Source organism: Mytilus galloprovincialis, chromosome 3, assembly GCF_965363235.1.
Source record: "Mytilus galloprovincialis chromosome 3, xbMytGall1.hap1.1, whole genome shotgun sequence".
In the NCBI taxonomy this organism is placed as follows: Eukaryota; Metazoa; Mollusca; class Bivalvia; order Mytilida; family Mytilidae; genus Mytilus; species Mytilus galloprovincialis.
In genome coordinates this window covers 17925547-17952247 of record NC_134840.1, presented here as the reverse complement: position 1 = coordinate 17952247, position 26701 = coordinate 17925547, and the positions used below count along the sequence as shown (strand labels likewise).

The 26701-nt window shown below is 32.0% G+C and overlaps 1 protein-coding gene across 3 annotated transcripts; it reads left to right on the top strand.

The window, feature by feature from the left end:
- The first annotated feature begins 7410 nt into the window (after positions 1-7410).
- Positions 7411-20983, top strand: LOC143067306 (G2/mitotic-specific cyclin-B-like). 3 transcript variants are annotated; one of them, XM_076240448.1, is made up of 10 exons: positions 7411-7541; positions 8389-8573; positions 9153-9291; positions 10678-10758; positions 11154-11308; positions 17770-17874; positions 18313-18468; positions 18967-19128; positions 19395-19631; positions 20488-20983. In XM_076240448.1, exons 2-10 carry the CDS (start codon positions 8391-8393, stop codon positions 20602-20604), a joined length of 1335 nt encoding a protein of 444 aa, XP_076096563.1. In that variant the 5' UTR covers positions 7411-7541; positions 8389-8390; the 3' UTR covers positions 20605-20983. The 3 variants fall into 3 exon arrangements, with proteins under 3 accessions (XP_076096563.1, XP_076096564.1, XP_076096562.1); XM_076240449.1 differs by having other exon boundaries at positions 7434-7551; XM_076240447.1 differs by having other exon boundaries at positions 7434-7573.
- The last annotated feature ends 5718 nt before the right edge of the window (positions 20984-26701 follow it).

Here is a 26701-nt window from a genome sequence, read left to right as displayed (position 1 = left end):
TATTGTTTTATCTTTCTTTGATGGCAGGTTGAGTTTGCAACAAAATGAAAATTAAACTGTAGTACAGATGTACCCAGTATAAATGAATGAAGATTTGGGGGTATATGTCAATCAAACAGCAGCCCAATATCAAAATTTATCAAAATTAACAAAAAAAACAAAAGATACCTACTGTCAATTTATTTCAAAAGTTTCAGAGGACTTCTAATATGAATTGTTGCCCTTGGATGTCATTTTTAATCATTCATATTAAGCTCACCACTTCACATCTATTGTCCTTCATTGTTTTTACAAAAATGTTCTCTGCAACTACTGGATCACATTTATCCAAACTTGACCACAATCATTATTGGGGTATCGATGACACCTTTGCCAACCAAGATGGCCAACAATGAACATGACTAAAAATAGAAAATAGGGGTATAATGCAACTTTTGTCTATCATTTTGAAAACCTGTATAAATATAGAAATCTGATACAGGCAAAATGTTGACCTCTACTCTACCAAATGTTCACATTTATCTGTCCCAACAACTTCTCTTAGAAATTATTACCCTAAAATGTACCTTTTTTTTTCATTTTTGCCTATGATCTTGAAATCTATAATAGATGGGGAGAAACTTTTAATTGCAAATCTGATCAGCAAAACAAGTTCTACAAATAAGTCATTTGAATTTGTGTTGTATTGCTTCTTAAGTAGAAGAAACTGGATTCATTTTTCGTAAGCTTCACGGGAAGAAATGCTGGAAGTATACAGAAAAGACCAATAAAACATGCAACCGACTCTTTAGAGCTGATAATTTTAGTTTTCCCATCAGTTGAAAAATACAACATACATAAAAGAACATAAAATAACGTATATTTCTTTAATTGTAATCATATAAGTTTAGTTACCAAAGATTAAGTCAAATATTCTTGCATGGCCCAATCAGTCATCAAAAACATGTTGTAAGGCATCAGAGCAATCTCCAATTGCCTTAACAGTCATCAAACCATGTAAGACATCAGAACAAACTCCCATGGCACAAACAGTCACCAAAACATGTAAGACATCAGAGCAATCTCCCATTGCCAAAACATGTTGTCAGACATCAGAGGAATCTCACGGCCCAAGCAATCATTAAAACATGTAAGGCATCAGAGCAATCTCCCATGGCCCAAACAGTCATCAAAACATGTTGTAGGGCATCAGAGCAATCTCTCATGGCCCAAACAATCATCAAATTATGGTCTAAGGCATCAGAGAAATCTCCCATGGCACAAACAGTCATCAAAACATGCAAGACGTCAGAGCAATCACCCATGGCCCAAACAGTCATCAAACCATGTAAGACATCAGACAAATTTCCCATGCCCAAACAGTCACCAAAACATGTAAGACGTCAGAGCAATCTCTCATGCCCAAACAGTCACCAAAACATGTAAGACATCAGACAAATTTCCCATGCCCAAACAGTCACCAAAACATGTAAGACGTCAGAGCAATCTCCCATGCCCAAACAGTCACCAAAACATGTAAGACGTCAGAGCAATCTCCCATGCCCAAACAGTCACCAGAACATGTAAGACGTCAGAGCAATTTCCCATGCCCAAACAGTCACCAAAAACATGTAAGACGTCAGAGCAAACTCCAATGTCCAAACAGTCACCATAACATGTAAGACGTCAGAGCAATCTCCCATTGCCAAAACATGTTGTCAGACATAAGAGGAATCTGACGGCCCAAACAATCATCAAAACATGTAAGGCATCAGAGCAATCTCTCACGGCCCAAACAATCATCAAAACATGTTCTAAGGCATCCGAGCAATCTCCTATGGCACAAACAGTCATCAAAACATACAAGACGTCAGAGCAATCTCCCATGGCCCAAACAGTCATCAAAACATGTTGTAAGGCATCAGAGCAATCTCCTATGGCACAAACAGTCATCAAAACATGCAAGACGTCAGAGCAATCTCCCATGGCCCAAACAGTCATCAAAACATGTTGTAAGGCATCAGAGCAATCTCCTATGGCACAAACAGTCATCAAAACATGTTGTAAGGCATCAGAGCAATCTCCGATGACCCAAACAGTCATCAACACATGCAAGACGTCAGTGCAATCTCCCATGTCCCAAACAGTCATCAAAGCATGTTGTAAGGCATAAGAGCAATCTCCCATGTTGGTCAGACATCAGGGGAATCTCACGGCCCAAACAATCATCAAAACATGTTGTAAGGCATCAGAGCAATTTCCCATGGCCCAAACAGTCATCAAAACATGTAAGACGTCAGAGCAATCCAACCATGGCCCAAACAATCATCAAAACTTGTTGTAAGGCATCAGAGCAATCTCCCATTGCCCAAACAGTCATCAAAACATGTAAGACGTCAGAGCAAACTCCAATGTCCAAACAGTCATCAAAACATGTAAGACATCAGAGCCATCCATGGTCCGAACATGTAAGACATCAGAGCAATCTGCCATGGCACACACAGTCATCAAAACATGGTTTTTGATTTTACAATCGTTCTATGTATTACTTGTAAATTATTTAACCAGGGATTTCGTTACCATAAATTACTTAAAACTTTTACTAAATTTTTCCATAGATATAAAGAATTGGTTTTGAAATTTGGTTGTAGCGAACTTATTTCAAACGGTATAGCACATCCTCGTTTTTACGGAAATGTTGTTAACCATGCCCGGAAATTTAGAAATGATCCTTGTAAACTTATCGCTCCTTTAAATAAACTTGTTCTAAAAGGTTACCAATTCAACACTGTAATAAGATAATTGAATATTGTTTTATTGGTAAAAATATTGATTTTGTTATCCGTAAATTAAAAGCAAACTAAATATTACTAAATTTATACATATACACATTCATGGATCTACAATCTGTCGATACCTGTATCTTGGCATTGCACAAGGTCATGTTTTTCTCTGACTGTTTATGATGTCTTTACACTTAACCCATTGAATGTTGGATGTGTACGGATTGATAATTTAGTCTTAAATGCATGATTTCTTTTATTACTTGTTGGTGGCTTTGAACTAGCTGTCGGTTAACTGGGGGTACTCTCAGATCTGTTCCTAGTGTCTTTTTGTTGCTGGGATGTACAAGTACCTGGCCATGTCCACTTGTATTTTGTCCATCTAATGAGTTAAGCCCTTTCAACTGATTTTTAAAGTTCGTTCTTGTGTTGTACTGTTATTCCACTGTCCCAGGTTAGGGGAGGGCTAACATGTTTAACCCGCCACATTATGAATGTATGTGCTTGTCCCAAGTCAGGAGCCTGTAACTCAGTGGTTGTCGTTTGTTTATTTTGTTAGATGGACATATTTGTTTTTCGTTATTTTTTTTGTACGTAAATAAAACCGTTAATTTTCTCGTTTGAATTGTTTTATATTGTCATTTCGGGGCCTTTTATAGCTGACTATGCGGTATTGGTTTTGTTCATTGTTGAAGGCCGTACGGTGACCTATAGTTGTTCATTTGTGTCATTTTGGTTTCTTGTGGAGAGTTGTCTTATTGGCAATCATACCACATCTTCTTTTTTATATGTAAGACATCAGAGCAATCTCCCATGACCCAAACCAGTCATCAAAACATGTTGTAAGACGTCAGAGCAATCTCCCATGGCCCAAACAGTCAACAAAAAAGGTTGTAATGCATCATAACAATCTCATATAGCCCCGATAAGTCACTAACACAAGTCTGACGTCAGATCAATCTTCTTTGGTCCCAAAAAGTCCTCAAAGGATTAAGCAGGCTATCAGACGTCAGAGCAATCTCCCATGCATGGCACCAGCAGTCACCAACACAGGTTGTAAGATACCAGAGATATCTCTTATGGCCCTAATAAGTCACTATAACAGGTTGTTTGATCAATCTCCCATGACCCCAACTGAACAGGCCAACTAAAAACTTGCGAATAATCAAGTTCCGCAAGATTTCATCAAAATTTGGATTTCGACTACGTCAGGGAAACCTGGACTAGTTTAATATTTTCTTCACAGCTAAACTTGAATTACATTAAAAAGTAATTATGACAATATTTGAAGACCACAGTGACTTTATTCGTCTAGTTTTATCAAAATTTGAACGGTATGTAGAGACAATAAACTTGATCATGATTCTAATTTTGAAAAAAATACATAATTAGGCCCCTATATAATTTTATTTGGCCGAAGGTATAAATGAATTACCACAAGTTGTTTTTTTTTTTTGTTTTTTTTTTTTGTTACTAATGACCAAATTCCATTGTATTGCTAAGATATGATAGCTTTGTCTAATATTTCGGCTCTCCCTCGACACCATTTGAGATTATGGTCTCGAGAAAAGATGATAGTCCGTCGGAAGTGGACGATAAATGGCTGACCCGTGTTAAGAGAGAGCCATATCTCTTGAACGTAAAAGACACCCTTGAAGTTGTAGATTTCGAAAAAGAGTAGTCGAATGCTGCTTCAAGGCAGCATTCACACCCGCAAATTGGAGAGGGATTAATATAAGTTGACTTGGTACAATTAAAAACCTGATAATAAATTGTTCAAATAAGGCCTTCGAAAATAGTGGAATAAATTACTTTTGGAGTGTCAAGAACTCGTTGGAAGTACTTGATAAATTGCATGCTTATATTGGTGATTTTGAATCTGTTCAAAGTTTTGATTTTTCTACCCTGTATACCACATTGCCTCATATTCTCATTAAGAAAAAATTCACACACCTAATTAAATGGGCATTCAAGAAATCAGAATGTGAATATATATGTTCAAACTCTTTTAGGTCATTTTTTAGTAGCAATAAACAAAAAAAAAACATGTTAATTGGACATGCTTTGATACTATATATGCCCTTGAATTTTTACTAGATAACATTTTTGTTCGCTTTGGGGATTCCGTATATCGTCAGATTATCGGAATTCCAATGGGGACTAACTGTGCACCACTTATTGCGGACCTGTTTTTGTATTGTTATGAGTTACAATTTATGACAAAAATAAGCAAAGACCCATCGAAACAACATCTGATAAACAAATTTAATAATACTTTTAGATATTTGGATGATATTTTGGCTCTCAATAATGACGACTTCAGTATGTATATTAAAGAAATTTATCCTGTTGAACTTACTTTAAATAAAGCTAATACTAACAATGACCACTGCCCTTTTCTCGATCTTGATATCTATATCACTAATGGAAAGCTGAATACTAAAATTTATGATAAAAGGGATGATTTTTCATTTCCTATCGTTAATTATCCGTTTTTAGATGGTGACGTTCCCTTGTCACCATCTTACGGTGTTTATATATCTCAACTTGTACGATTCGCTCGTGTATGTAACAATGTTTTAGATTTTAACGAGAGAAATTTATGTATTACTGAAAAATTATGACACCAGGGTTTTCGATATCACAAACTAGTTAAAACATTTACTAACTTTTATCATCGGTATAAAGACATCATTCGTAAATATAGCTCAACATGCAGACTTCTAATACGTTCAGGTATTTCACATCCAATTTTTTATGGAAATATTCTTTATAAAGCACAAAGGTGTCAGTATTCACCTCAGAAACTTACAAAACCTTTGAATAGACTTATTAAGAAGGGATATAATTACGATACTGTTGTCAAGTCATTAAAGATTTCATATTTTGGCGTTAATATTGACTCACTGATAAGGTCTTTGCATCGGAACTAAACACATTTATTCTAAAAACAGTTGTTGGCATGACATGGGTTATGTTCTTTTCATATATGTTATGATGATGGTATGATACTAAACCCCTAACGGGAAGGATTGTGCCTGATGTTCATATGATGAAATCATAATCTTTCAGTCAGTTTAATTGAAGTCTGGAGCTGGCATGTCAGTTAACTGCTAGTAGTCTGTTGTTATTTATGTATTATTGTCATTTTGTTTATTTTCTTTGGTTACATCTTCTGACATCAGACTCGGACTTCTCTTGAACTGAATTTTAATGTGCGTATTGTTATGCGTTTACTTTTCCACATTGGTTAGAGGTATAGGGGGAGGGTTGAGATCTCACAAACATGTTTAACCCCGCCGCATTTTTGCGCCTGTCCCAAGTCAGGAGCCTCTGGCCTTTGTTAGTCTTGTATTATTTTAATTTTAGTTTCTTGTGTACAATTTGGAAATTAGTATGGCGTTCATTATCACTGGACTAGTATATATTTGTTTAGGGGGCAGCTGAAGGACGCCTCCGGGTGCGGGAATTTCTCGCTACATTGAAGACCTGTTGGTGACCCTCTGCTGTTGTTTTTTTATTTGGTCGGGTTGTTGTCTCTTTGACACATTCCCCATTTCCATTCTCAATTTTATGCTATATTATAACTTGTTTCCCAATCCACTATAAATAACTATGTTTAAACTAATAATTTCCGATTCGGATGATCTAAAGAGGTAGTATCAAGTTCCCTTAAATTCAAAACCAGGGACATTACTAAAAAGTCTTTTAATCTTTACTGAAATTCAAAGTATCACAGCCCAAAATGTGTCATGTATGTATGGTTTCAACAATGTTATGGCTTATTTTTGTGAAGATCAACAAATTATAAAAACTACCGTATTCTGAAGAAAAAAAATCGTTGACAAAAATCAAAACTTAGTTGGAAGTAAAGCTATGTTATGCATTGGTTAATGTTTGTGAACAAATTCTTAATTTATTTTGGTTAAACGCAATTTCCTTCGATGCAAAGTTTGTCTACTGAAGAAAAAAAAAACATGTCAAATTGGAAATTCCCTTCACAAATTCTCTCAAGCACATATTGAGTTTATCGCAATATGCAAGATAATTAAACCCTTTTAATTTTTTTAATTTTTTATTCAGTTTTCGGTAGGATTAAATCATTTAACAAGATATTGACAATGCGAGAAATTCAAATAAGAGGGGAATTTGTACTATTTTTGTCCGTCGAGAATACCAACAATTTGATTTATGCTAACATAATAAAAGATGTCAAACAGCAACCAAGGCCAGCCACTGAAGATCACTGAACTACAGGCTCCTCGAGAAAGACAGATGACCAGTGATGGGTTGGGTATGTTTGTAAGAGCTGCCCCCCCCCCCCCAAATCCCTCAACACACACACATACACCCTAGTGTTCTCGGCAATAAGCCTTTAATTGGATGTCTATTAAAACGATATGTCCACTTGCATGTCACAATTACTTTTTTTAAATTTTTATTAGGTTGCACTGATCTCAACATTATAAACTATAGCAAAATGTATAGGAATACCTTTCAGTCTTATTTTCCCTTGCTTTCTTCTAGGGAAAATTATTTCCCTATCATGACGAAATTGAATCAATCAACACTTTAACTTCATATAGATTTTTTTTTTAAAAGTCCTACACAGAATCAAGTTGACCGTTGTCAAAAAAAGGCGGGAATTCTTTATTATGCAAATTAATGAGAATAGTTTATGAACAGGTTTTGAATAGAGAACACGTTTTTTGAAAAGATAGGCAAATGTTTATGAACAAGTTAACAAACTGAAGAACTTCAAGAAGGAATAGCAAACAAGTAAATTCTGGTGCAGGAAGGAAACTTATAATGTAGTTATTACACTTTTTCTTCTGTATATTTTTTTTTCGCGATTTTTTTTTATTCTACGTTTACAATAACTTTTCTCTAACAATGGTGGTTTTAGTTTCGTATTCCTTTAAAAATGTTTGAACTTCTAACTTTTACAAAGCTTTAAATCGAAATATGTTTCTTAACCATAAGTCCACCGTTGTTCTATCCTTTATATGATGACTAAACTTTTTTGGCTCAGTATAGTACCAGAAGAAATACATTGTCAATATCTTTATGCTTATGCTGTGCTTTCCCATTTGTTTGCAGTGAAGAGTTCAATTCGGACAGGTTATGGTTTAATTACTTTATCTGGCTGTGAAAAAAATATCTCTCTATGGCATTTTTTTTTTCATTTTTCTGTTTTTCACTTATCAAATGGAATAGCCATTTTAAAGTTTAGACTTGAATAAAAGTGCCACTGATTGTTATAAAGTGATATTGTCTTTTTTATTGTTTTACTGTAAAATATAATTATCCCCCTCCACCACCTAAAAATAATAAATATCAAATTACAAAAAATCCTTATATGGTTTGAAATTTTGTTATATTGAAATATTCAGCTTAAAATTTTTATGTCTGCAAAGTTTTAAAATGCACTTGTAGGAGTTCAGTGTAGAAACCACATTTGCAAACTGTCAAAGGGAGATAATTTCGAGCATATTATACTCCAATTGACTTAATTATTGAGCTATTCAACCTTGCATTTGACATTTACTGATTCTTTCTGGATTGCAAAAGTTGCACACGTAATCTATCTATTTCATAGAAATTTGACTTATCTTGTAATTTTTAGCAATGGCTACAGCATTTACTACAAATAGTTCCAACTTCACACAGAGAAAGAATAAGGGATTTTCAAGTCAATCCCTAAGACAAAAACACAATGGAGAATTTACAGGATGTGAAAATATGGAGATAAGTCCAGACAAGATTCAAGAATATCTTGACAGTGAAAAAATGGTTCCTGCCTCTCAGATGGTATGTTTAGATTTTATATTTACTCCTATCTAAGTCTTTCCCACCATGTTGGCTTAGATAATTCAGGCTAACACCTTGGAAGGTAAGAAGAATAAATAAACATGAAGTTTTATGTTATTTAAAGGATAAAAAACTGATTTTAATAAAGCTTTCTTTGTAAGTATTTGTAACTTCCACAAGGTTACTTCACTGATCAGGATTAAAAAGGGGGGATTGAGGACTCTATTTCTTTTGGTTGTTTATGACCTCTCTACACTTATGTCCATAATAATGGAAAATGACCAACATTTAAAAAACAACTGAAAGTATATAATCAAAGGGGTGGATCAAGATTCCATAAACTGTTCTCACTGTACAAATCCTTGATGATATATACAATTATTTTTACAATTTTACTTTAAAAAATGATAATTTTTCCGATGAATCTATGCCCCTGAATCTGATAGAATTCTGTTATCTTATTCAGATTTTATTCTTCAAGTCTAAATGTGTCGCAATAATTGTTTATTAGTCATTTAAGAGTTACATTGAAGTCCAGAAATGTTGTTTATGTTACAAGGAGCATTTTATTTTTTAAAGGAGAGAAGAGTTTTGAGAGAAACCCAGAATCTTCAAGGGAATCTCAATGTAGATCATGTTACAAAGGTCAAGAAAGAGAAGTCCAAGGAGAAAAGCTTTTATAATGTAGCCAAAAGTAAACTGGCCCAGCAGATAATGGGTAAGTAATTATACCACCCTGTCAAAACAAAGATTGGGAAGGGGGTCTATAGGAATCAACCTATCTGCCTGATTTTACAAGTCCTTTGTCTACTTGTATTATAATGTGTTAATTTTTCACATACACCCACTATAGATTGAACTTTAAAAATATAAATTCCAAAATTGGCAAAAAAAATCTATTAGACGAATATAATTTTTGAATTAGATTATAGTTTGCATTTTTATTAAGGAAAATCATGACCTCTTGCCTTGGAGCATATTTCATTGAAACATGGTATCATCTGGGTAGATTCTTCTAAAGAATGATCTATCGGTCTGAAAGAAAATAACTCCATAAAGGTATTTACGGGTATACAAGACTGGCAATACGAGGCTTTGAATTTTAGGATGTTCTACCCTTTCAATAACTATCAAACCACAAAAGTTGTTTTTTTAATTGAATATTATAAAAATTATGAAGCTTACTTAGAAAATTTCTTCCAATTAAAGTATGCGATTTGTGGAGGCATTCCTAAAAATGGCTATTCATATATTTATGAACCTTTGTACATTCTAAGAATGTAAAATATGAAGTTAAAGTCATATGAAACCTCATATTAAAAAAAAAAAAATATGCATATGTTTTTTAAAACTAAATGGATAGTTTTCATTATACAACTTATGTACATATACTTTTTTCTGAGGAAAATTCTTTAATTTGTCCACATTTAGAAGAAGTTTACTTATTTTTAATTGCTTGCTGCCAGGAAGCAATTGCCGACATATTTTCAGTATGCATAGTGACCTAAGCGTGACCCTCCTTGTAAAAATCCGGTGATAGCAATACGCATGAATCTGTCATTAAAAGAAACAATTACCTGATTGTATATGTTAAACACGTGCTAAATACCCATGCTTTTTGTTGATTTATTACTATAAGGTGACAATCGGTAAACTTTAACTTCAAAACACAGCATTTAATGAGTAGCCATATTTGTTGAATCATAACAGACAAATGGAAAAAAAATTGACGATTATACGATAGATTTGCGTAAAAAATGATAACATCGTCTACAGAGGACTAAGTTTATGATTTATACATGCATTGGTTCAAGAATTAGATGAACATTATTTTTCACCAGTCACTCGTTTCTAATGACTTTAATATTTCACTGAGTTTAAAATTCCTATGAAAATTGTTTTGATATTTGGACTGCTTGATGAAACAACAGCAAGCAATAAAACAAATACTGAAATAGGGTACAGGCATCTTTGACAACAAAAATCTGAAGCACCACCACATAAGATTAACCCTGCAATTCCTCACTGGTCAGCACTATTGCTAAAAAAATGTTTTAGGGAAATGCATAAATTGACTAACAATTTTAAGTATTTGTTTTTTTAGGTAAAAAGACAAAAAGCAAATCCAAGAAATCTACCTTGTTCAATGTATTGAACCCAGAACCATCTGCAATCTTGGATGATGGTAACTATATTTATTTTTTTATTATTTTACTGTCAACAAAATAAATTCAGAATTTATAATCTAAACAAGAAACTGCCCTGACTTGTAGATAGGTTCTAGTCTTGAAAACTAGTTATTTGAATATCAGTAGTGGATACATTTGCAGAAATTTATGGTCTGTCACCAAGGGGACATAATTTACATATGTGTGTTACAAAGAAATTAATCAAAACCTTCGTGAAAGTTTTGAAAATTGTCAGTATTTGAAAGTTAGGAATAATTGTTTTTTATTTTTACAGATTTGTTGTGTATGGACTTTGATATGTTGGACCCTTCAACAAAGATCAGAGAGATGTTTAAGTTTTGAAAATTGTCAGCATTTGAAAGCTATGAATAATTGTTTTTTATTTTTACAGATTTGTTGTGTATGGACATTGATATGTTGGACCCTTCAACAAAGATCCGAGAGATGTTTATCAAACGTCCAGATGATGTTGTTGACATCTATGCCCATTTAAATGACCAGTTTAACTGTCCTGAATATGCTCAAGAAGTGTATTGTTATTTGCAGGTGAGGCAAAAGATTTATAGGGAATTGTTATTTTAGTAAACCAACATTAACTCTATCTTCATTCTTTGTGAATAATAGAACCTGATGATTCTACATGATATGTGTACTTAAAAGGAGTAGGTCCAGTAAGACCCCTTTTTGGCCCCAAAATATAGCAGTTTTACAAAATTGTTAAAATGTAAACTTTCATTTTTGACAAAAACCATCTGAAAAGTGACATATATATACTGAGTGCCAATGAAAACGCAACACTTGGTTTTTCAAAAATAAAATTTATATAAAGAAATGATAATCTCTCAAAATAAATTGTTCTTGAAAATTAACAATTTTAACAATAGATCGATATCAAACAAAAATGTTTAATTGTCATCTTTCGGGCGCAATAGGTAAACGAAACATCCAATGTCGAATCATCAACTAACAGTCCTAACAAAAAATGTTACAACCCCGTAGTGCAGCGCAATCTCGACAGCGCCGTGGAATTGATCATCCCGGACGTTTAATGTGATCCCGAGGAATGTTATTCACTTGTCCCTCAAAGCCAACTCAAGCTGACTTTATGATATTGGAGGTGGTTTTCATCGTCTAAAACATGTCAAATCTGATGCAAAATTTGGTCAATCAGACCAAAATCCGGCGAAAACCATGACTTTTAGCCAAGGCGGGTGCCAAATGTCTATGTAACCACCATTGACGTTTTTGGTACATAATGAATGATTTTTGGTCTACAGAATTCGATATTTACGCCAGACGGCCGTTTAGATGTCACTAAGGAAACACTGTGGTGCTCTTTAACAATTTCTGCGCAAATGGTGCTTTACTGAAATTGCTCCAAAGGTTCGACTGTGACCACCATTGAACTTTCGTGACATTTGGACAGCCATCATAGTCGATATCGGATATGTGAAAGACCAAATGTATCGATCTTGCTGAGCGTTTCTTGCTTTTTGTACCCCGGGATGTGGCTTATTATTAAATGATCCATTTTGGTTGAATTTGTGGATGATTTGGGTTATTGTAGAGGGTACAACTTCAGTCTTCTCGTAATTGTATGCTGTGAAAGGCTTCATTGGATCATGCCCAAAATTGCATGTCGTTGGTTGTCGAAAAGTCCTGGCATTTACTCAGATGTTTATTGCAGTTTCCTAACAATAAGGGCCGTAAAATTCATGACATAAGCCAAGCTTTAAATGACAAAATCGTGAAAATGGTGTGTATGTTGAAAAGCGGTGAACTCGGTTTATGTTCTTTCAAAATAACCCTTACTTCGCATTTGTTCCAAAAATCACTCAACCGTAAAGTTGTCGAAAATTGTTTTAAGTCATTTTCAACCAACTATACAAAATTCTAATATAAATAAAATAAAAATTATAAGATTTTTTGGAAAAACAAAAGTGTTGCGTTTTCATTGTCACTCAGTATATATGGTATATGAAACCAACTGGTCAGAAATTTTAACAAACTACATACTGTAGAACATCAGTCAAGTCGTGAAGGTACCAGTCTTGTATTACAACTCCAGTTTCCGGTGCATGTCAAAACATGGAGGGAAACAAAATAGTCCATTTTTTTCTGAATTTTTTTCTGGACTCAATTTTTGCTGTTTGATTATAGGTTTATGCTGAATTGAAACATCTATACTATTAAACGAGAAGACCTCATTTTTGGTGTCGCTTCTTTTCTTTCCACAACAAATTAATCAACACGCCTCTGTGTCCTATGGGTACAGTGCATAATCGCATTTGTCATCCATTCATATGATTATTCAGATTGAGTTATTTTGGGAGAAAAACGAGAAAAAAGGCATCCGGATATTGTCCCGTCATTGGACGAAATTTTAAGTCTGATTACACTTCCGGTTTGCGTTTTTCTGTATACTGTATTTTAAGAATTCTATCTGCTATCATTTTCAAGTTTACTATCCACGGCGGTCACATAGTTTATCAAATAGAGAGGGTCTGGACACTATATCAATGACCACCATGGTATCCACGGCGGTCACATAGTTTATTAAATAGAGAGGGTCTGTATATTACATCAATGACCACCATGGATCGATTAGTAAACTTAAAATTGAAAGTAAATACACTATATTTATATAGTAATGAATGTTCATAATATACAGATAAGCCCTAAAATTATTCAAGTGAACTTTTGATACATTTTCTGAAATTCTCCAATTATTAAATCTTTCATTGATTACAAAAAAAGAAGATGTGGTATAATAGCCATGTTGAGACAACTCTCCACAAGAGACCAAAATGACACAGAAATTAACAACTATAGGTCAACGTACGACCTTCAACAACGAGCAAAGCCCATACCGCATACTCGGCTTTAAAAGGCCCCGAACTGACAAGGTAACACAATCCAAACCAGAAAACTAGCGGCCTTATTCATGTACAAAAAATGAACGAAAAACAAATATGTAACACATAAACAAACGACAACCACTGAATTACAGGCTCCTTACTTAAATGTTCAGAACATACTCAATGTATTATGTTCATATTGAAATAGATAGAAAACCAAAAATTGGGAATCTTGGAAATAAAGGAGGAGGGATATAAAAAAAAAATTCCTGTCGCCAATAACCTATGACTTATGATACTTTTGCTGAAATTCCCCACTAAATGTACTATGTTCATATTGAAATTGATAGAAAACCAAAATTGGGAATTTTGGAAATAAAGGAGGAGGGATAAAAAAAAAACCACATTTTCCTGTCCCCAATAACCTTTGACTTATGATACTTTTGCTGAATTTTTTTTACATAATTCTTCCAACAACACTTTACATACTTTCAACTACGCTCTGAATGCCACAACACATTACATACTTTCAACTACGCTCTGAATGCCCGCGATTTCGCGGGTGTGTTCTAGTATATATAGATTTAAAAAAAATCTTGCATCTTTTTGGGGATATCAATCCAGGAAAGTGGAAGGATTTCATGTTTACTGGAAGTGGTGTGGCCTAGTGAAAACAACAAACAGAAAGTAGAAAAAAAATGTTTTGACTTCAGGGTTACGTAACTTTTTATTCTTCGTGGCATGACCCACTTTTTTTTCGATTAATCACAATTTCACATTAGTACATACATGATATGAACATGACATTTTTTTTCTATGTAGCATTTTTAATTTTTTTATTTTCAAAGATCAGCTGTTTAGCATGTAAGCCTATGGAGCAGTCAATTACAAGACTGCAACCTGCATAGGGTAAATTTTTCATATGTTCACTGCAAGGAAGTAGCTCATGTGGACTTTTGTGTGCCCAGAATGACAAAACATCATGATTTAAGGACTTTGTAAGAGAAAAAAATCATGCGGTATCAAGTTACACTGAAAAAACTGAAATTATGTAATAATTATGCTTTTTTATACTAGACACCATTCAAAAGTATTAATAGATATAAAGCACAACCGTTTGAGGCAAATTGAGATTTTGATGGTATAACATACATGATTTTCAATTAAAAAGAACATAGAAAGATTTTTTTCTCTATGAAATCTTCTTGTGATTAAATTTCTAGTTGTGCAATTTTATTGAAAATCAGTGCAAAGTTGAAGAGGCAGCTACATACAAAAGTAATTTTTTTCTTTAGAGTTATTATTTTTATGGCTCAATTGTTGACATTTAGGTAGAATATGTATAGGATGAACTTTTGGTGGAAAGATTTTCACAAAATGTTCACTTTGCATGAGTCTATACTTCTTTTTCTGTCTGCGGCACTGCATGGTTAATTTAAAATTTCATATTACACCAGAATACAAATATCTTGGAGTATTATTTAAACCTTCAGGTAGCTTTACCAAGGCAAATGAATACTTATGTAAAAAAGCAAGGAAAGCATCATTTTGCATTTATAAAACTTTGCATTCAGACAAATTAAATATATTACCAAATCTTAAATTATTTGATTCATGTGTTAAACCTATACTTCTTTATTGTAGTGAAGTTTTATGTTTAGATACTTTGTTGAAAAATAATGTTTCCATGGAGTCTAGATATTTTTTATATCAACCTGTTAAAGTACAAATTAAATTTGCTAAATATGTCTTAGGAGTTAACAAAACTGCTTCAAATTTAGCAGTTTTGGGAGAATTGGGTATGATCCCATGCTCTGTTGATGCTACTAAACTTTGTGTAGGTTACTGGCATCATATAGTCAATTCAAATCTGGATAGCTTAATAAATAAAATTTATTCATCAAACCTTAATAATAAGTCAGACTGGTATAGAATTAAAATGAAATTGTTATTTGAAAAAGTTGGATTTGACCATGTCTGGGAAAATCAAAATTCATTTAGTAAAAATCGTTTGACTGTTTCTATATATAAAAAATTGAAAAATGATTTCATAAAATTTTGGGACCATTCTATTTCAAAAAATATTATTGATAAAAGAGGAAATAAATTAAGAACTTACAAAGATTTGAAAAAGAAATTTGAGATGGAAGACTTTTTAAAATTAGATATAGACAGAGCTGATATTTCAAACTTTGTGAGAATTAGAATTAGTAATAGTATCCTTATGATTGAAAAGGGCAGACACAGAAAGATTGATTTAGAAAACAGATTATGCCCTCTATGTAAATTTGAAGTTGAGGATGAATTACACTTCACCATAAAATGTACCAAACTCAATGAGTTGAGAATTAAATTTTTTCAGAATATTTCAGATATTTTACCATCTTTCAATAATCTTTCAGACATAGAAAAATTTCACCTCATTTTTCGAAGTAACGATTATGATGTCAGTAAATGTTGCATAAAAGGTATTAGTGAGATGTACAAGTTCAGACGTTCACTAACTTAAGCTATTCTACGTTATTTAGTATATAAATTGTATAACTATGATGTGAAACTGTACCTCCTCAGTCAAATAGATAGATAAGAAAGAAAATATATATAACCATTTTATGTACATATAATTGATTGTAATGATTACTGTTTGTTTGTTCTTTGTGTATGTGTTGATGACAATCCAGATTTTGGATTTTTATATCAATAAAATCTTATATCTTATATCTTATATTTGGGTTAAAAAGTTGTTTAAAAAGTAGAATTTCTCTAAAACTATCCATCATGACAAGGATTTTTGTGATTAGGTGTGACAAGTAATCAATATTCTTACCAAAAACACCAATTTGAGTATTCATTTTGTTTTTTCTTGATTTTTATTGCAAATTTTATATGCATTGGGGTGTCAAGTACAGTCTAAAAACCATGATATAGTAGGCATGTATAAAGACCTGTATAGTCAAAAAAGGGAAAGGTATGGTATTTCTTGTGTTTAGATAGTTGTATTGTAGCATATTCCTCTCTATGAAAAAGTTTTGGGTAGTTTTTCAATTTGACTTAAACAAGAGGCCCACTTGGGTAGATTTCATGGAAAAAGGGGGGAGGGGTTAACTATTGAATGTGGTTCAGTCAAAGAGAAGGAAAAAAATAAAAATAATAGATAAGAATACTCTTCTAGCTTCACAGTATCCAAATAATAAGAAAACATTCATAAAGATAGACTAGAAAGAGATTTACAGATCATTTGATAGACATGACTGATTTCCAAATTTTGCCTGTTTTCAGAAAGGGGTACTGCTTTAATAGTGGGGTTATTTTTCTTAATACAACTAAACAGTTCTTTTAATAGCATTTTTTATGTTCAAATATGACTACTTAATGAAACTAAGTGAATGATTTATTTTTTTAAGACATGTCATTATTGTTATAGGTACCAGTCTTGTATTACAACTCCAGTTTCCGGTGCATGTCAAAACATGGAGGGAAACAAAATAGTCCATTTTTTTCTGAATTTTTTTCTGGACTCAATTTTTTCTGTTTGATTATAGGTTTATGCTGAATTGAAACATATATATAGATTTTAAAAAAATCTTGCATCTTTTTGGGGATATCAATCCAGGAAAGTGGAAGGATTTCATGTTTACTGGAAGTGGTGCGGCCTAGTGAAAACAACAAACAGAAAGTAGAAAAAAAATGTTTTGACTTCAGGGTTACGTAACTTTTTATTCTTCGTGGCATGACCCACTTTTTTTTTGATTAATCACAATTTCACATTAGTACATGCATGATATGAACATGACATTTTTTTTCTATGTAGCATTTTTAATTTTTTTTATTTTCAAAGATCAGCTGTTTAGCATGTAAGCCTATGGAGCAGTCAATTACAAGACTGCAACCTGAAAGTGCAAGGTGATAATATTTCTAAAAGTCATCTGTAATCATAAGAATAATGATATGAGATTATCTCTCATGGAAAGCTGTAAACCGTGTATTGTAATTTCACATTTATAGTCAAGTAACAGTAAAAATCTTCCATTTACAATAAAACAACCATTACATTTGTACAAAATTCTCCTTTTTCAGTATTTAGTAAAATCTATTTTATCTTGACTCCTTCTTAAATTATTTTAATGAATGATATTTTTTTATTTGAAGTCAGTGGAAAGACGCTTAACATTTTCTGATGACTACCTTGCATCAGATCCAGAGGTTACTCCACAGATGAGAGCAATACTAACAGACTGGCTCATACAAGTACAGGTAAACGACTTCAAATTACTATGATAGTTTCCTAAGATTCCTTAACATTGGTTGGCTGTGCCTTTCCAAAACTATTACATATTTATAAAAGCAAAATATTTATGATTTATTAATTGAAATAATGAATATGAAACATATCTTTTTAATTAAACTAGGGCAGACAGTTTTTTAATGGTACAATTAGATGGTCAATTTGATTTATTCTGACTGATTCATATTTTTCAATTAATCAGATTTTAAAGCCAGAGAATGCATTCAAAGGAATCATGAAACTGATATAGCAACACAAAATACAAAAACTTTTTCAAAAAAAAATTTCCATTTTTGATTTACTTTAATATTAAATAAAAAAAAATACAAAATCAACACAGGAAATGTCTTTTAGAACAATGATTTTCAATAGAACATTATGTACGTAAGGAAGATACTTCATTTTAGGTCCATGAAGAACTGTGTCAACAGACAATACATTTGACAGTGGCTCTGATTGATAGATTCCTCGTCCTGAAGGGTGTCAAATTACAGTTACTACAACTACTCGGAATCACATGTTTGTTTATTGCTGCAAAATATGTTGAAAGGTTCCCACCAGAGGTGAGTATCACTGTATTAGTCCAACCCTTTTTGTTGTTGGAGGATAGTGTGAAATTGTATGTTCATTAAAAAAAAATACAACCAAAGTACAAGCACTGTAATTTTTTATGTGTTTTTTTTTTTACATAAATACATAAATGGGATGGGTTTCAAACTTCTTTTCAACATTTTCATGATTGAATATTCTGATTTTTAATAATGATTGAACAAAAGCTTGCACCTCACTGTATTTTAAAGACAATTGCTAGCACTGGTTTTGAGCCGAATTCTTTTCTAGGTAGCTCCTATGGTGAAATTTTGAAACATTTTGCCTGCTGGAAGTTTTTAAAGTAAAGAATAAGTTGAGTTTGTCATATAAACATGTAGAAATGCTACTATCTTAAGTTAGCTTTAAAAATTCAGTTGGTTTGCAGGACAATCAAACAACTAGACACAAAGATTTCTCACTCCAGAATAAATCCAATAAGTGTTTAATATTTGAATTTATGACTTTTGCAGGTGGCTACACTCTGTCATCTTACTGATAACAGTTTTCAGCCAGCACAAGTACTGAAGCTAGAGATACATGTACTGAAAGCTTTGAACTTTGACCTCAACATAACAGACCCAACAGTTTTCTTGGATAGATTCCTTGAAATAGAAACAAATCAAAATAAGGAGGTACATGTACAATGTATAAGTAATTAAAACTATACTATAGTCACAAACATATTTTGTGAATTTGTATAATGTGAACAGTTTGAAACGCAAGGCAAAGATTTTCCATTAACAACAAAAATCAAGTTGCATTCAAAAAAAAAAAAAAAATCAAATTATTATTTGAAAATTGTTGACTATGGAAGAAAGATGTCATAGGGTCTTTTCTCCAGCCTTTCACTAATGAAATAATTTGATATTTTAACTAATGTGATGAACATCTATTTTAGATTGCCCATATGTCTCAGTACCTACTTGATTTGTCCCTGACTGAGGCTAGATTTACAGTTTACCAGTCATCCATTATGGCTGCCAGTGCTATGTATCTGTCCAGAAAACTGACAGATATTGATGATCCATGGAATCCAACTCTGGCATACTACAGTAGATACTCGGAGAAGGATCTAGCAGCGTGTACCAAAGCTTACTCTAAATCATTGCTGAAACTCCCAACTAGTAAATTCCAGGTATGAAGTCAATAAAGTCCATTATTAAAACTATGCTGGACAACATTTTAGCTAGTTCAAAAAACTAAAATGCTGTTTAAATAGCCTCTACCAGTAAAACAACAATTTTTGGTTGCTTTATATCCTGATTCAACAATTTTAAAAATGTATTTTTTCCTTTTTCAGTGATGTCTATTGAGAACAATTTGTTTTATTGACATTTAACGGTACATTTAATGCATTCAAGTATGGTTACAATACTTACTATACGATCTAGCTTACAAGCTTCAAAAGATTTGTTTCTTTACCTTGTCAAGGAATATATAAGAAACATTCCACTCACTAAGATTTTACAGGTGTTAACTTTTAGACTTTTATTATTTGTGAAAACTGGAATAGAGTCAAAACTACAACTAACTTTTGTTGAATTAATAGAGAATTTAAATGAAAATTAATTGAACTTATCCAGACTGAGTTTAAATATGTTGAACTTATTTTAGTATGTACTTGTACATTGATAAGTGAAATATCAGTATTTTATTTTCTTCTAGTTGAAATTCTTTTGACAAAAAATAGTTTTTAACTTTTCGAAGCCCTTTCCATGTGTATAAATATTAGTCATGCCAAATTTTGCTTCTTCGTGTATGCAACATGATATTATATAATGTCTTCCCTTCTTTCTCATTTGCCTAACGTTTCTATCAAGAATCTTATCTCGGGATGATTAGCATTTGTTTCATTTCAACAATCTAGTTTTGTGAAAGAAATTCCGATCCAAATTGGAAATAAGCTACCAAGATCTGCTGGTTACTTGCATAGATTATTCTATGAGTTATCTCCCTTCACAAAAGAAATTTTTATGAATTTATTTTTTCAGGGAGCCAAAAACAAATACAACAGTATGACCAACTTTGATGGTATCAGCAACCATCCTGCTCTCCAAAATAAGGACCTCCTGAAAGAGATTGCAGGGGAGGAAACCCTGATCATGTAAAATTCTTGAGCTTGGACAACTATTTTAAATATCATGTCTGTGATTTTTAAACTACTATGTAGAAATATCAATGTGCTATTTATTTGTATTTTACATTTAAAAAACTGATTAATGGTGCTTTAATAATTGCTTACTTTTTAAAGCTGCTTATTAGCAAGTGAGAGTTGTGTGTGGATGTTTGATGAGAGTGGATAAAGAGAAAAAAAGAATGAAAAAAAAAAATCAAAAAAATTGTAAAAGTGAGAAATGTGCTACAAAAATCAAAAAAATTAAATAAGATGGCACAATTTGAAATGTTCTTGAAAAAAAAGGGGCCAGTTCGACTGTTTTTTCCTGTGTTGTATTTATAATTGCCAGTTTATACTTGTTTTTTTGTACACAATTTATTTATACTTTTCTTTATATATATTATACATGCTTATACATGATATGGTTATACATTTGTCATATTATATACATAGATGAGCCCTTTTGCTCAAATTTTATGAGCGTTAAAGCTCCAATAATTTTGCATGGTGTTGGCTAGTTTATCTGTTCATAAATTTGATTTTAACTTTTAAATGACATTGACATTGACAATGTAACAGAAATTAATAACATAACATTGACATTGTAACAGAAATTAATGACATTGTCTAGTAACAGAAATAAATGAAATTGACATTGTAACAAAAAGACTTATATTAGACAGACAAGACTGAAAGACATATACAATTGTTATCTTGTTCTGTTGAATTTATTTTTTGAGATATTTATTACAATTGTAAATAACATTTATATTGAAGCATGAATGCCCAGGATGAAAGTTTATTTTATATTTTATTGTTGACATTTTTTGAATAAAATGTACTTGGTCTTATTTGTTTGAATTTAATATAAATGTTCAGTGTTTATAGTTGCAGGTTTGTGCCATTTTTTACAGGAAATCTAAATGAAAATGCCTTGGTTACTTTGTTTGGAAGCAGGTGGGCTCCTCCTTTGGAGCCCTTTATGGAGCTACATATATATGGTTAATGCATTTGATTTTTTACACTTTCCACTCCTACTGTTGCCTTCTTTGCCCACCTCTCTTTTTCACAATCTTGGATCTACATTTTACAAGTCTGCATGTGTGCCAGACCACCTTTATAAGTCGTATGCCATAATGACTTGTGCAAGTCTCCATTTCATTGGCATGATTGGATAATTAAGTAATGTGATCAGTGTCCTATATTTGATCAAGCTGTCGATCACTGTTCTATAAGTAATAGGTCAACTGTAGTTGGTGTATGAAAGGATTGTAAGGTGTACATGTCTGTCTGGCAGATATCATCTGACCTTGACCTCATTTTCATGGTTCATTGGTCAATGTTAAGTTTTGTGTTTTAGTCTGTTTTTCAATATCCGAGATTCTGTGATTCTTTTAAGTTGAACCTTTATCTTGAAGACTGACCATAAAATCAATGATCAGTAAAGTAATTTAGTGTGTGCACCCTTGCATTAATCACGAATGCTCAAGACCTAAAAACATGAGCTACATCACCAAAAGAAACAACTTTGACTTGGGTGTAAAACTGATTTTTAGATTTTTTTAAAATAATTTAACTTTGTCTCAGTTGATACACCCAATGTATCCATGTGCATGTTCAAAATTGTAAGTTATCACATGGCAGGCGTATCATTTGGTTTGTAGAAGCATCTTGGATTGAATGACCGTGTGCTATTGGTCCATTGGTATGCCCCTTTTATGGTAGCCTGAAATATTTGTCAATGGACTTTATTCATTTACATTGTAAAAGTCCACAAATAATGTGGCCATTATTAGAACCACGAAAACCATTAAATTTTTAAAATCAAGCCACTGAGAATTATTTTATCTACAAAAGGTTTATTCAATTTTTTTAACTATAAATTGAAAAATAACGTGTTTCGTTTGTCCAACTAATTGTCTCTCCCTTGTCTCTCCCATAATGTGAAACATGAGGATTACAATCCGGCGTCGGCATAATCTTTTTTGTATAAGGCTTTATATTTCAGAGGGTTTTGAAGACATTGTAAGATTTTGTTTTAACCTTGTATTGTTCATTGTACTTGAGAAAACGGGCATATCCAACACCATAGTTCAAAGAACGAAACTACATTATTTGTATACATACTAGTATACAATGTTTCCGTCTGTCTTATGTCTGTTATCATTGTCATTTGATCATTCATGATGTTAAGTTTGTTTGATACTTGCAGTAAAACTTCACCTTTATTACTTTCAACATAAAATTCCATGATGGTTAGTATGTAAAGCAGGAGAGACATTTCAATGTGTGATTTCTTATTGACCTGTAAGTAAACTTTCTTTTCCCACGTGACGTTAAATTAAAGATCATCAAACAATAATCAATCCATCAATATTGAACTAGTCATGATGATAACGAAGCATAGTATATCAACCTGGCAGGATGGTCAACCAGTTGACGGTGGCCGCTCACTGGAAGAAGATGAACTTGGGGAGCTACCATTTGATTTTTATGGGGGGATGGGGGGGCTAGGATGAAATTTGAAAAAAATAGGCAGGACAGGAATTTTGAGTAAAAAAAAAAGGCAGGATGAGACACTTGCAGAAAAAAAAGTCAGGATGACATTTTAGGTAAAAAAAAGTCAGGATAAACTAAAAAAAATAAAGGCAGGACCGAATAGAGTGAAAAATAAAAAGGCAGGACAGAGATTACAACTAGAAAAAAATGCAGGACAAAATTCCCCCCCCCCCCCTCCCATAAAAATCAAATGGTAGCTCCCTTAAAAACATGAATGACAAAATTATGTCTCTGAAGACTCAACACCCAAGAATGGGAGGTTGGTGATATCTAGAAACATTGCGTTTTTATGTCTTTAATAGTTTGTAACTTCTATCAGCACAGATTTCAAGAAAAAAAGCTTAAGATATGACAAAAACTTCGGGACACCATAGTATCATAATCATGAATTTTAAAAGGATATACAAGATAACTCGAAAGAAAAAAATATATATTTGAAAGGAAATAACAAAATATAGAAGTAATGTATTATAAGATTTCCTTCTATATTTATTTTACTTCTACCAGAGACATATTGTATTATATGTCTCTGCCTCTACTTGAGACAGAATACTTAGTATATAACTTGAAGAAAATGTTCATATTCTTTTTCAACTGATCAAGGATTTATATAGTACTATACAAATCCTTGATCTGATCAAACAGCAAGAAGCAAGAATGCCTATAATATAGAAACAACAATTTTAAAGCACTACGAACGGTCTAAAAACATCTAAGATTTTCTGCTTCCAAGACATGAAACGAGTTAACTAAACGTTTTGGAAAAGATCCAGCCTTTTTAACAGATAAGAACACGGAATGGTTATGAAACATATAATGTAATGTACAAATAAACATATGTAGGTTTAGTGCTTTTTTATATGGTTTATATGTTAAAGCTTTTATCACCATTTTGCTTGGAAATTTTGATATCTGCCCACACGTTCACCTCTTTTTAGAGTATTTTAATTTATGATAACCTTTTTTCTTGACTCATATTTGTGTCTTGAAACCTGATGCATACTTGTGATTTGATAGGTTATTTACCAGACACAAGTTGGTTCCTTTTTCCTTTTTCCTTTTTCGATATTCAAATTTTGAAAATATTACAAGTCCAAACTGAATTTTTTTTTTCCTTCCAAATTTTTTTTCCTCAAAATTTTTTTTTCCTCAAAATTTTTTTTCCTCAAATTTTTTTTTTCCTCAAAATTTTTGTTCCTCAATTTTTTTTTTCATCAATTTTTATTTCCTCAAATTTTTTTTCCTCAAATATTTTTTTTTCCTCAAAATATTTTTCCTCAAAAAGTTTTTCTTCTAATTTTTTTTTCATTTCCTTATTCGTTTTCTTTTTCCTTTTTCGATTATCATCCTTATTCGATTTCCATTTCCTTAGTCGATTTTCACTTCCTTATTTGATTTTCTTTTCCCTATTCGGTTTCTTCTTCCTTTTTCAATATTCATTTCCTTTTTCAGTTCCTATTTCCTTATTCGGTTTCTATTTCCTTATTGGATTTTCATTTCCTTATTCAATTTCCATTTCCTTATTCAATTTTCATTTCCTTATTCTGTTTCTTTTTCCTTTTTCAATATTCATTTCCTTATTCGGTTTCTATTTCCTTATTCAGTTTCTATTTCCTTATTGGATTTTCATTTCCTTATTCGATTTCCATTTCCTTATTCGATTTTCATTTCCTTATTCGGTTTCCATTTCCTTTTTCGATATTCAAATTTTGAAAAATATTACAAGTCCAAACTGAATTTTTTTTTTCCTTCAAATTTTTTTTTCCTCAAAATTTTTTTTCATCAAAATTTTTTTTCCCTCAAATTTTTTTTTTTCCTCAAAAATTTTTTTTTCCTCAAAATTTTTTTTCCTCATTTTTTTTCCCTCAAAATTTTTTTTCCTCAAATTTTTTTTTTTCCTCAAAATATTTTTCCTCAAAAAGTTTTTCTTCAAATTTTTTTGTCATTTCCTTATTCGTTTTCTTTTCCTTTTTCGATTATCATCCTTATTTGATTTTTATTTCCTTATTCGATTTTCATTTCCTTATTCGATTTTCTTTTCCTTATTCGGTTTCTTCTTCCTTTTTCAATATTCATTTCCTTTTTCAGTTCCTATTTCCTTATTCGGTTTCTATTTCCTTATTGGATTTTCATTTCCTTATTCGATTTCCATTTCCTTATTCAATTTTCATTTCCTTATTCTGTTTCTTTTTCCTTTTTCAATATTCATTTCCTTATTCGGTTTCTATTTCCTTATTCAGTTTCTATTTCCTTATTGGATTTTCATTTCCTTATTCGATTTCCATTTCCTTATTCGATTTTCATTTCCTTATTCGGTTTCTTTTTCCTTATTTGGTTTCTATTTCCTAATTGGATTTTCGTTTCCTTATTTGATTTCCATTTCCTTATTCGATTTTCATTTCCTAATTCGGTTTCTTTTTCCTTTTTCAATATTCATTTCCTTTTTCGGTTTCTAGTTCCTTATTCAGTTTCTATTTCCTTATTGGATTTTCATTTCCTTATTCAATTTCAATTTCCTTATTCGGTTTCATTTTCCTTATTCGGTTTCTTTTTCCTTATTCGGTTTCTTTTTCCTTATGCGGTTTCTTTTTCCTTTTTCAATATTCATTTCCTTTTTCGGTTTCTAGTTCCTTATTCAGTTTCTATTTCCTTATTGGATTTTCATTTCCTTATTCAATTTCAATTTCCTTATTCGGTTTCTTTTTCCTTATTCGGTTTCTTTTTCCTTTTTCAATATTCATTTCCTTTTTCGGTTTCTGTTTCCTTATTCGGTTTCTATTTCCGTATTTGGTTTCTATTTCCTTATTTGGTTTCTATTTCATTATTGGATTTTCGTTTCCTTATTCGATTTTCATTTCCTTATACGATTTTCATTTCCTTATTCGGTTTCTTTTTCCTTTTCCAATATTCATTTCCTTTTTCGGTTTCTATTTCCTTTTTCGATTTTCATTTCCTTATTCAGTTTCCATTTCCTTTTTCGATATTCAAATTTTGAAAAATTTTACAAGTCCAAACTGATTTTTTTTTCTCCTTCAAAATTTTGTTTCGTCAAAATTTTTTTCCTCAATTTTTTTTTTTCCTCAAATTTTTTTTTCCTCAAAATTTTTTTTCCTCAATTTTTTTTCCTCAAAATTTTTTTTCCTCAAAATATTTTTTTCCTCAAAATATTTTTCCTCAAAAAGTTTTTTTCGTTTCCTTATTCGTTTTCTTTTTCCTTTTTCGATTATTTATAGTATAACTAATCGCCGTATTTGTATATCAAAAATAAGACAACGCGTGACCGAACGACGCATGGATTAAACGAGCTGATATTGATGTCTCGGGATGATACGAAATATGATACGGATTTTGCCATGTATTATACGCTTTATCATATGTTTCAACAGAAGAGTATTATATGAACTGTTTTCTGTTCCATAGCACTGGGTTACCTTCAGTTCTACTTCTGTCTTGTTTCAAAGGCCTTAAAAGAACTGCTCAATTACTAATCCGAAGAACCTTGGTTACCTTACAATTTGCGTGCTGTTGTT